Source organism: Balaenoptera physalus (assembly GCF_965194825.1).
Source record: "Balaenoptera physalus genome assembly, chromosome: X".
NCBI classification, from domain to species: domain Eukaryota; kingdom Metazoa; phylum Chordata; class Mammalia; order Artiodactyla; family Balaenopteridae; genus Balaenoptera; species Balaenoptera physalus.
Window position 1 is genome coordinate 118,219,597 of NC_138903.1, and position 12,209 is coordinate 118,231,805.

The window sequence follows — 12,209 nt, forward strand, 5'->3', positions numbered from 1 at the left end:
TTGTAAAATTTGTGTTATTTGGCCAGCCATGTGATTTAGGAATGACTTGAGAAATGCATGTGTTTAAGTCTTGTGAATTGATGGATGGAGGTGGTAAACACATTTCTAACATGATTACACAGTTAGGTTGGGACACCTTGGAGCGTATTCTGTGTACAGATGACTTGAAGGTATTGCCTCATTTTGTTACCTTCCTAATCACTTACTTATATCTTGATCTAGGGATGCAATGATACACGTTGTTACCCTAGGGAATGTTCCTGTCCCACTGGCTTATATGAATATCGAACGCTTAGATTTGTGATTTTAGTAATACTTTAAAATGTAACTTCATTTGGTCTAAAAATGAGTTTAGAATCACAAGGGACTATCATAAGAGATTTTCTGTTATCAATTCAAAGGTATGTGTGGGGTACAAAAGAAGTAGTTTCTGTCTGAAAGGAGAGCTTATATTATTCTTTTATTATTTCCAGGTCTTTTGGTGGGCCTTGTGCTTCGATATGGCATTCATGTTCCAAGTGATGTGAATAATGTGACCCTGAGCTGTGAAGTGCAGTCAAGCCCAACTACCTTATTGGTAAATGTTAGTGGAAAATTTTATGAGTATACGCTGAAAGGAGAGATCAGTTCACATGAGCTCAATAACGTTCAAGATAATGAAATGCTTAGAAAGGTAAGTTCTTCGTTAAAGGGAATCTTTGGATTTTTTTTAAGGTATATAATAGCAGCAAAGTGATTCAGGAGAAAAATAATGAATTTTTAATGATATTTAGAATAATCAGTCTTTTCAAACTGAGTAAAACCTCAATTAACGAATGTAATGCAAGGCTAAGGAAATTGACATGTCTATAGTTTGCTTTTCTGATTGAGGCTAAGTACTACAACCCTTTTTGTTTCACTCTGTAATGTTTACAGTTGTAATAAATGGTGACCAGCATTGAGTGAAGCAGAATTTATAAGTGTTTCTTTCAATCTGCTTATGGCCCTTAGAGTTTTATAGTACCTTAGCACATTGAGTTTATTTGATAATACCTAAAATATTCCATTAACATTTTTTTGAATTCTTTCTTGCCTTGATTGTGTTCTGTGCTGAGCACAATTTAATCTTTCTTTGATTCATAATCTGGCACAACGTCAGGGGCCTCAGCCTGAGTATCAGGTACTGCACCACGGTGTGCACGAAGCTTGATGTAGGTTGGGTTGCAGTCTTACTGGCTTCCAGACATTCCTGGAGCTGCTTTCTCCTGTCCTCCCCATAGTTGCCATCCTGAAGCTTCTCAGGGCCTCTTTGCTCATGTTTCTGTTTTTGCCCACCCTTGGCCATTTGCCTCCACTTCTGCCTTCTACATTGGCAGGACTTGGCTTTTATAGCTACTTGGTTGTGTTCCTGACCATCTTTAATGCTTTTAAAAATTTCATACGAACTTACAGTTTACTTTGCAGAAAGAGTTTTTTTTCCACCTTTGGAAAATTCCAGTTCCTTAAAAGTTCTAGGAAATTAAATTTTAGCATGAGTATGTGTAGCTGCTCTGTGCTCATGTCAAATACTACAGCCTTATGAACAGAAGGGGGCGTCTGTATTATTATAGGGAATAGGTATTAGAAGGAATGGGCTGTCAGGACTAGAAATTTGACTTGTACAGAAACTTTTTACCACAATATTATGTTATATACCTTTAGAGATGTTACCTATGCAAGAAGTCTGTTTCCTCTTGCCAACAACAATGCTGTACCCCCAAATTTTATGTTACCAGTTTTGGGTCTCTTATTTAAAGCAGACATGTTCATACTTTCTCTTATTTAAAAAACTTTGGCTATCATAGTATTTTAAGATACTTTGCACAGATAGGACTTAACTGATTGTTCCAACGCTATCATCTCCTTGTCATTTGGTTGAGAAGTGGAATAACAGCTATCCTATATGAAATATTTTTCACTTACCACAGTGGTAATATTCTTGCCTTTTGCCAGTTTAACATTTAATCTTTTTTTCTTTTTGCTCATTTGATAATGTAATAAGAAATCTTCTCAGGGAATTCATCTAAAAGAACTGTTTATTTTCACAGGTTACTTTTGATCCAGAAGTATTTTTCAACATATTACTTCCTCCTATCATATTTTATGCGGGATATAGCCTGAAAAGAGTAAGTGCTTTTGTATTTCATATACTTTGAACAACCTTAAACTCCATGGGCTTTATCACCTTTGACACTTCAGAAACAGGCAGTTCTTTCCGGGTTCCCCTCCCTCCTCCCTCTCCTTATCCTTTTGACATACTGAAGTTTATGCCTATATAAAAATTCTTTCTCTTACTTATTTCCTTTAATGAATAATGCATTTAATATTAACATAGCACACTAGAATAGAAAACCTTTTCTTTTTTAAATAATTGGTGAGTATTCTAACACGGTGTAACTTTTTTTTTTCTGTCAGAGACATTTCTTTCGAAACCTTGGGTCTATCTTAGCGTATGCTTTTCTTGGAACCGCAATTTCTTGTTTCGTAATTGGGTAAGTACTTGAAGCTTAAAACACTTTTAGCCTTCAAATTATCATTTTAAAGTAATGCATGTTTGACTTCTGCAGTATTGTATTCTCGAGTGTGTCCAAGAACTTTTGCAGTAAAATGTATTCACACAGATAAGTTGTTTGAATTTTCCTTAAGGCTAAGGCATTACCATATTTAAACGACATGCAGTAAATTTGGGATTAGTCACAAAGTACTACAGTAGACCCATCTTTCTATTCTTACTGTATTGTAACTTCTTTAACAGTTGATTTTTTTTCTAAAGTAGACATATGTTTATTGAACAGATCAATAATGTATGGCTGTGTAACACTGATGAAAGTAACTGGACAACTTGCGGGAGACTTTTACTTTACAGATTGCCTGCTGTTTGGTGCCATCGTATCAGCAACTGATCCAGGTATGTTTTACATGAGTGTGGAGCTTAAGTACTTAAGTTGTACAGTGGTTTTCCATGAACACACATGTACGTATTTCTTCCTTTGAGGTGTAGAATTCAGGATTAGGTACTCCCCATCTTACTATACTTTCCAACTGTGGAGGAAAAAAACAAAATTAATGGCTCCTTTTGGCTTAAGCACACATTTTTTTCTTTTTACTATATTTCCTATTACTAGTCCACAATTTGATGATGTTTAAATGAGGGCCGTAAGGTATTTTCTTCAGAATTTCAGGTTGGTCTCTATCCCTAGTGACTGGGTATAGAAGATGAACTATATGAGTTAAGATGGGTAATAATTATACATTTCCTTTCAAGCTTCTAGAAAACAGATCCCTAAAAATCTGTTTACATTCAGCTATCTGCATTTAAGAGTAAGAAAAAAAGTTTTAAAATGATTGTTAGAAGGCTGTTGTGCTAGAACAAGTGTGATTTTGGGTCATTGGTGGGCAGTAATATACATTAAAGAACTGTTTTTATAAAATTGGCTTTCTGATTATAAAATAGTTTTGATATTAGCATGACTAGAGAATGAATTTAATTGTATTGAGTTAGATGAGTTAGATTGTAGTTTTCTAATACAGTATTGGTGAGCTTCACAGCTACATTCAGATTAAGAACTTAGAGAATATATAGGCTGAAGAGCAGAGACTGCATTTTTTGAACTAAGGATGCAAGTTTTCTTCTACTGATACTAGATTTTAGATCCTTGGTAGAGGTTTGTTCTGTTTTACCCTTTGACCTTGTAAGTTAATAATCTTCTTTAATTATCATCCAGCATAGTCAAAGGTTATCTCTGAATTCCTGTGTTAACTCTGATAACACAGGGTGTTATAGAAAGTAGGAAAATATGCTTGTACTCTATAAGAGGTGATTTTAGAAGCTCAGAGGACGTTTTAGAGAGGTATTTGTATAGTTTGGCATTTTTAGAACTGAAAAGCAAATCACCTCCTTAAAGATAGTCAGGGCTGCCCCCTTACTGTTTGTAGCTGTTCCCATTATCAGTATGAAGGTGGGATGGTTTTTGCAGGAAGCCAGTGGTCTCTGTTTTCCGTGTTCTCTTACTAGAAGCAAGGTCCTCGACTTTTCAAAATCTATGAGAAATCTGAGTCAGTTGGACTGGCTACGTTACTTAAAACTGGTTTTGTTTTGGTAGGAGTATTGCCTGGATGGCTCAAGCAAAACTGTTCTGCTTATATAAAGCTGGATAGTTATATTTCTTCTGAATTATATAGGTATTTGCCCGTATAATAATTCTATTATTTTGCAATTGTTCACTTGATAGAAGGATGAGCCATAGGTTCTCTTTTTAAAATTCTACAGCATTGCTCCTGCCCTCATTTCCTCCTTCTCTTGGTTAGCTTTGATATCAGGATATTCCAGATGAAATGCTTTGCAGTAGAGACTATATCTTTTAAAATACAAGCTTCCTGTTTTTTGGTTGGCATTTGAAGAGGCTCTCCCAACTCTGGTTATAATAATCTTTCATGTCTGCTTGGGTTTATTTAGCAAGCGAGCTGTACGTGACTCAGCAATTAAAGTTATAATGCAACTTCAGTCTCTTCTGATTTTCTAAGAATTCTCATGTAATTGTTTCCTAAGAGAAGGTTTTTTTTTTCTTCTCAAGCTGTAATAGCCTGATAGTTGGCTTCTTATTAAGTTAAATATAGCAGCTGTAATTCTGGTCATAAATTTTATCCCAACCGAAAACCAAACTTGTGTTTTCATTTCCTACTGTCTTTGCTAAACTGATGTGCTTGAAATTTGCAAGTCAAATAGAAGTGAGTTGTAAGGCTCCGAGGAAAAAATGAAGCTTGCAGCAGGAAATGCTTTTCATAATAGTCTTCTTCATCAAAGATTAATGATCACCTGGTCTGTAAGAAATTCTGCATGTATTTTTTATGGAAAAGAAATGTACAAGACAAGATTATTAGCATTTGCATGAAGAATGTAGGCCAACTCAGTCCTCCAAGGTTATTTTCAGCTGTTTGTAAGAGAGAGAAGGGAGATATTACAGGTACACAGTTATGGAAAAGAAAAATATTGACATAAAATTACTGAATCTTTGATATGGTAAGAGAATGTTTATTAGGATTGAATTCTGAGATGAAGAAATGAATTTCTAAATAGCTATTACGATCATCTGTGGAGGGAAAAATGTTATATTTGTAATGTCTTAATATTCCTCTGACTCCTTCTACTTGCTAGTGACTGTTCTTGCCATATTCCACGAGCTTCAAGTTGATGTTGAACTCTATGCACTTCTTTTTGGTGAAAGTGTCCTCAATGATGCTGTTGCCATAGTGCTATCTTCGTAAGTGTTTGTTTTCTTATTATATTCTGTATATTGAATGTTAGGGTTCTAAGAACCAAAAGTCACTTATTGAGTGAAGTGCATTATGAATGGAAACATTTGAAAAACTGAAGCATTTGTTTCCTCTTGAAGAAATATATACTTATAGATAACATGGAAAATGCATGGAAGAAAAGGAAGGGAAAAAAATGATATGTACTCCTGACACCTAAAGACAATTACCATAAACATTCTAGGACATTTTTAAAAATTCTTTTTTTTTCTATGCATAGTATTTTTACATAGTTGTGATTGTAGTGTATGTACAATTTTGTATTCTGCTTTAACATTATAACATGGACATTTTAGTTTTTTATCAAATTAAATTTTTGGCATAGATATATATTCACATGGTTCAAAAATCACAACAATATAGAAAGGTGCACATTGAAAAGTCACGTTCTTACTCCTGTCCTCATCCGCCTGTCCCCGTAGCCCCTTATATAGGTAACCATTTTATTAGTTTCTTGTGTATCCTTTTATTTCTTTATTCAAATGTAAGCACACATATGAATAAATATTCTTATCTGCCTCTTATTTCTTATTTTAAAAGTAGCATGCTGTATATGTTCTATACCTACCTGACTTTCTCTCACAGAATTATATTCTGGAGATCTTTCTGTATCAAAACAAGGAATTTTCTCATTCTTTGTTTGCAGGCACATAGTATTCTATGTACAATACTATGAACTGTACTATAGTTTATTTAATCAGTCTCCTATTGGTGGAAACATAAAGGGTTTTCAATTCTTTGCTATCCCAAATAATGCTGCAGTGATTAACCTTGAACTTAACCTGTTTTATACATGCACTGGTATTTTGGTAGGATAAATTCCCAGAAGTAAGATGAGTGGCTTAAAGGGTAAATACATTTGTAATTTTGTTACATTGCTAAATTGCCTGTCAAAGGTATTATGCTATTTTGCATTTTAACCACCAAATTGTGGGAGTGCCTGTTTCCTCATAGCTTCACCAACAGAGTATTTGTCAGACTTTGGTATCTTTGCCAATTTGATGATTGAGAAATACCTCGTAGTTTAATTCATATTTCTCTTATTTAACATAATCATTTCAGAAACTTTTTAATTTTTAGAAGTATTAAATTATACACTTTTTAAAGACAATGAAAATGAGCAATATTTTAATCTAATTATAGAAATTACTATACATGCTACCAGGAGGTGTTTGCAGGTGAAAGAATGGGTCTGAACCTCTGAGGAACTCAGTCCTGCCAACTCACTCCTACTAAGCAAATATCTAACCCTATGGACAGTTGCCTTTACTCCACACTAGAACTTTCTACAAGAGAGAATTAAAACCCCTTCACCTTTCCTCCTTACTTTTATTTCTCTCCTTAATTTCCACTTCATTAACTATAAAAGAGTAATCAGTCACTGACTCTGGTTCACACAGCTTGATTGCCCCCATTGTCTAACTGCAAAGTGGAAAATTATCCTTTCTGAGATGTAACACTAATCCCTTAAATGTTGTTTATGAAGATGTGCAAAAGATCAAATCTTCTTTTGTGAATGTAATGTATATAAATTCTACCCCCTCCACCATATTTATTACCAGAATTTTTTGCAGCTGTCTACAACTAATGTAAATTTAATTTAAGAAATAAAGCCTAAAGGCTAGAACTAATATTGATACTAAATGTGTGTACCTTCAAGGATGATAGGTGCAAAGTAAAAGTTTTCTATTGTTTGAAGGGAGGAAGAAATGGATAGTGTGGTTATAACTTACGTGTTATAAAAAAAAAAAATGAAGCTACAAAGATTGTTGAAGTTTTCAGCACATAAGAACGTGTAACATCACCAGTGCTACCAGACGAAGAGAATAGGGTACAGGCAGTTACTTTTAGCATCAATTCGCCATCCTAGATAATTATTCTGCTACTTAATCATCTTTACTAATACGTGTTCCTTCCTCATTGCCCTAATGGATTAAGAGTCAGAAAAATCTCTTTTCTGGTCCTATCTTAAGCTGATGTGCCCTGTGCCTTAGTTTTTCCATTAGTAAAGTAACTTATTTCCTGCAACTTTAAGAACAGTTGAATAGTGTTAAAAGAAGAAAACTCATCAGAAAATTTTGAGCTTGGGGGTGTACGTATCAGTGTTGGTGAAGAATAAATGTGTTAGAAAGAGAATGCCCTTTCTGTTACACTTCTCACAAAGGGGAAAGGACTTCTTGTCCTTCTGTTGCAACCTTTCTCAAACAGGGTCGTGTGAGAGAATTTAAGCCTTGTAGAGAACGATTCAAGTGATTCTTTCCTCGATTTTCCTAAGGATGGTACATAGCTAGTACTATTCTAGATTCACAGGCGGTGAGTTAACTCATTCCATAGTCTGGTGGAACTGTGGTGGAGAAGGACTGTATCTAAAGAGTATCATACCCGGGGAATCGTTAGCTGTGTAAGTATCTTAATAGAAGTGAGCAAATGAGTTCCTGCCCAAAAGATGAAGGGAAACCAGTGATGTTGCTGGCTATGGGAGGTCACTAGCTGGAGCGCTCGGCGTTACGTTTTTCATCATCTTTCATTTGCCTCTAGAAGTACGTTAGATAGAAATAGTCTACCTTGTGTTGACTTCTGTTTGATGATTTTCTAATGTGTATATTCTATAGAAACAGCCTTTTACAAAGAGGGGGGCCCCTTTCTGAAGGACTTCTGCTTGGCAATTAACAGGTTAAGACATCTGTTCTTGAAATTTATGTTGGAAGTTGTTTTTGTTTGCTTTTTGACCTGTTAGGTTAGCAGTGACTTTTTTTTTGTTAATGTTAATGCTTTTCATCTGGTGAGGGTGGAGTGAAACTGGTTCCCTCATATATTGCTGTATGAGGTAGAGCTGTGTGTACTAATACAGTGTCGTACATATCTAGTTAGAGATGAAGTCTAAGTTGCACAGTATACCTCTGAATGGATATACCATGATTACCCTGGAGACCTCAATTCATACTACTTTAAAATATGTTTTTAGGGTCATTTACATTTTATAAAATATAAGTGTGAGTAAACAAACATGGCTGACAAACTGTTTAACTTTACTGGTTATCAGAGATATACATATTAAATTAGTGGCCATTTTTACCTATTCAGTTAACAAGAAAAAAAATTGTTAGTGAAAATAATTACTGCTGGCAATGGTCTAGTACAGTCGTTCTTAACCGGGGACAGTTTTACAGCCCCCCGCCCCCCAACCAGGGGATATTTGGCAATGTCTGGGGACATTTTGGTTATCATGAATGGGAGGAGGTTGCTACTGGCATCTAGTGGGTAGAAGCCAGGAGTGCTGCTAAATATCCTTCAGTACACAGGACAGCACCCACCACCCAACAAATGATTATCTGGCCCAAAATATCAATAATGCCAGGATTGAGAAACCCTGGAGTTGTAAAACTATATCACTTGTACATTGTTGTTGACATTGAAATTGGTATTACCTACTCTTTTATATTTTATCTTTTATCATTATGATAATAAAATTAATATTCAAAGTGGTTGACTTAGAAAGTAGAAAATTCCTGAAATTTCAGCTCTCAGAAATAACCACTATTAAGGTTTTCATCCAGATTGTTTCCATTAGGATATTAGCATACATATAAATATATTAACTTTTAAACAAAAAGAGGCGTAGCACTATACATACTTTCCTGTAACTTGCTTTTTTCACATAGACATTGTACTGTATCAATACCTTCATTATCCCATCGTATGTATGCACTACAAATTTACCTCTGCAACCCCCTGTTGATTAATATTTGGTGTTTTCTAATATCGTACTATTGTGAATAGCACTGCTGTGAACATATTTATGTGTAAATCTGTGTGAATTCTTGAGAGTATTTCTGTAGGATATTTTTTAGAAGTAGAATTTCTAGGCCAATGGATATGATCACTAAAACATTGAGAGATGTAGTCATATTTCCCTCCTGAAATGTAATACAGATCTATTTGAAAGCCATTGTTCAACATGTAAAAGGAGCCATAGGTATAGTACTACCCTATTTCTAGGAATGTAGCACAGGAAAATCGTCCAAAATTTGTAGAAAGCACAAATAAGTTCTTTCACACTGTTATTTATAGTAGCAAAAATATTAGAAGCAAAACTTTTAAATGTCCGACAGAGAGGAAATGGTTAAATAAATTATGTTATATCCATTTGGATCATTTTTGAAGTCCTAAAAAACCACGGTTAGAGAGACTGTAATAGTTCTTATGTCATTGTCAGTTGAAGAAGCAGAATTCAAAACCATATGTTCACTATGATTACAACTAAACATGAAATAGCATGCATGTAACAAAAAGAGGGAAAAGAAATACAGAAGGAAAATAATAGATCTGTCAGGGTAGTGGAATGATGGGGTGATTTTTCCCCCTAAATTGTACATTGTTTTACTCTCAGAATTTTTTTTAAAGTCTTCATAAAAATGCTACTGCCTCAAGATAAAATGTTGACTGATGTAGAAAAGATGAATTAAGATTTCAATCCAGAGGCCAACATTTGACTGAAAAGGAAGAAAACAAACCTGTCATCTCTTCTTAGCCCACCATGCTTTTCCTGTGTTCTTATACATTTTAGTGATTAAAGAATAAAATAATGATTAGTGTGAATCTTGAATTTCCATGAACCAATCCAGGGAAAGCAGTCTCAGGAGGCATGGCATCGATATTTTGTTCTTGCCAGCATTTTGAAAACTATCGCCAGGGAGGAAGGTTATTGTAGCGATATCCTTTCTTTTCTCCAGCCAGCCGCTATATTTTCATGCTATAATGTAGTCAAATCTCATTTACAGTGGTGGGGCCCTTTATGTGTAGGTAAGATAGCATGACATTAAAGGCCATTTCCTATTCACTGAAATAATATCAAATCTACCGGTCCCAAAATGATCTGGTCACTTTGAAGATTTAAATGCAAATGTTTAAATTTTTCAATTCAGATTGAGTCTCAGAAATTTCTAGATGCCATTACCAGAAATTCATGTTAGAGTCATACTTCAATAAAATAGGTAAAATTAGGAAATTTTAGCTTGGTCTTAGATTTTGTTTTGTTTTGTTCTGTTTTTTAGCTTAACCAGGGAGGTATGAAGAGAACTTGGTAAACATGGTATAGCAAGGCCATTTTTTAGCCTTGAACCGTAAAAAACATTGCAGTAACCACAGGGAGAATTCATTATATTCTTCGGAATGTGTTTTTTCTGCTTCTTTTCTTCGACATGACTTGCGTGATGTCTTTGAGTCTGGATTTATTATAAAAGCACTGGCACCTCAATTAACTGAGATGAGAACTGATTTAGTAATGGTAGGCGCTCTTGCCAGAGACCCACTAGCAACAGTGATTTTCTCCACTGTATTTACTTCCTGGGGCGGCTGTTTTAAAATAAGTATTTTTAGACTAGGTTTGAACTGTGAGTTCAAGATGGAGAGTGTCCCTTCTAATTGCTTGTCTTGGCCTCTTACAGAGTGACTTTCTTTCAGAAGTTTGAGGTGGAGGATCCAGCTGGGTGTGCTAAAAGTACCGTCAAGTGGCTTCTAATTCCTTGGCAGGCCTTTCAAGCCCTTTTATCTATAAAAGTCCATTTCAGTGAATGAATAGATAGGAGGCATTGGGCCCATTCTGGTATTCTAAAAGTTGAAAGGGTACTTTAGTCATCTTTTTTTTTCCCACAGGAAAAACAAAATGTGACCGGGTTGAGTATTGAACAATATTCTTTATATTCTTATGCCTCTGTTGGAAATACGGGGAATTTTTCATTAGTTTGTTCACATTAGTACATTAGGGCTTTCAGGCACTCAGTACCAGTAAGTCGTAAACAGAGTCACAAAAGAATAGTACTGCACAGTATCTTGAGGCTGGAGGAAAAGGCTTGGTCCAACCTTATTTTGGCAATTCAAATCCAAAGTTTTTGGTTTTTACGCCCTCTGATTTCATCTTCAAGCTCTACACTAGGTAATTTTTTAAAATTTATTTTACTCTTTTTTTAGATAATGTTTTAAAAGTAAAAGTTGCTTCTAGAAGTAAGAACCATCTCTCTTTTGTAGCTCAATAGTAGCATACCAGCCCGCCGGAGACAACAGCCACACCTTTGATGTCACAGCCATGTTCAAGTCTATTGGGATTTTCCTTGGAATCTTCAGTGGCTCTTTTGCGATGGGTGCTGCTACTGGAGTGGTGACAGCTTTAATATCCTTTTATTATATTTATCTTTTCTTGTTAACCTCACAGTCATTGAATACTGTGTTCCATGGTCTCCACTAGTTCCATAATTGACATCGTGTTATAATTATGAACCTTATAAACAAGTACTTTGAAAACATTAGGCAATCATCTTTACCAATAAATAAATAAAAGAATTTCATTGTTTTGTGTAGGACTTCATGCCCTCAAACACTCACTACAGAATTCTAATTGGACACAGTGACCCTTTGGGGGTGAACTTTTTATTTTTTTAAAGATCCATCCACTTTATTTTTTTATTTTTTAACATCTTTATTGGAGTATAATCGCTTTACAATGGTGTGTTAGTTTCTGCTTTATATGGGGGTGAACTTTAAGGTTGTAGACTAAATTGATACAAAGGTAGATATATTCCAAAGAGCCTCTGCTTGTTCTATGCGGCTGTTCAGCCTGGCAGTCTTTTGCTCTTCGTTTAATAGGACAAATAGGAATGTATGACCTCGATGCCAGTTGAACAAAATAAGGTTCCCAGGTTAGGATAGCTGGGAGTTCATCTCAGGTCTCACCGATTTTAACCTTCTGCTCTCGAGTCCTACACACTGCCACTAATTTGCTGTTAGAAATATTGAGCAAGTCATTCTTGTATTCATTCAGAAAAAACCCTCTTTTTTCTTACTCATTGTAGTTTTACTTCCACAAGTTAAAATATAATAGA

At 35.1% G+C, this 12,209-nt stretch overlaps 1 protein-coding gene across 2 annotated transcripts in view; it reads left to right on the forward strand.

Annotated features, from left to right (window-relative positions):
* The window catches only part of SLC9A6 (solute carrier family 9 member A6), a 54,619-nt gene that overhangs the window by 8,673 nt on the left and 33,737 nt on the right, over positions 1 to 12,209 (forward strand). For both annotated transcript variants that reach the window (XM_082445477.1, XM_082445476.1), the window contains exons 2-7: positions 474 to 673; positions 2,067 to 2,144; positions 2,434 to 2,510; positions 2,814 to 2,926; positions 5,174 to 5,279; positions 11,359 to 11,500. In XM_082445477.1, coding sequence (XP_082301603.1) covers positions 474 to 673; positions 2,067 to 2,144; positions 2,434 to 2,510; positions 2,814 to 2,926; positions 5,174 to 5,279; positions 11,359 to 11,500 — 716 coding nt within the window. The remainder of the gene's footprint in view (positions 1 to 473; positions 674 to 2,066; positions 2,145 to 2,433; positions 2,511 to 2,813; positions 2,927 to 5,173; positions 5,280 to 11,358; positions 11,501 to 12,209) is intronic.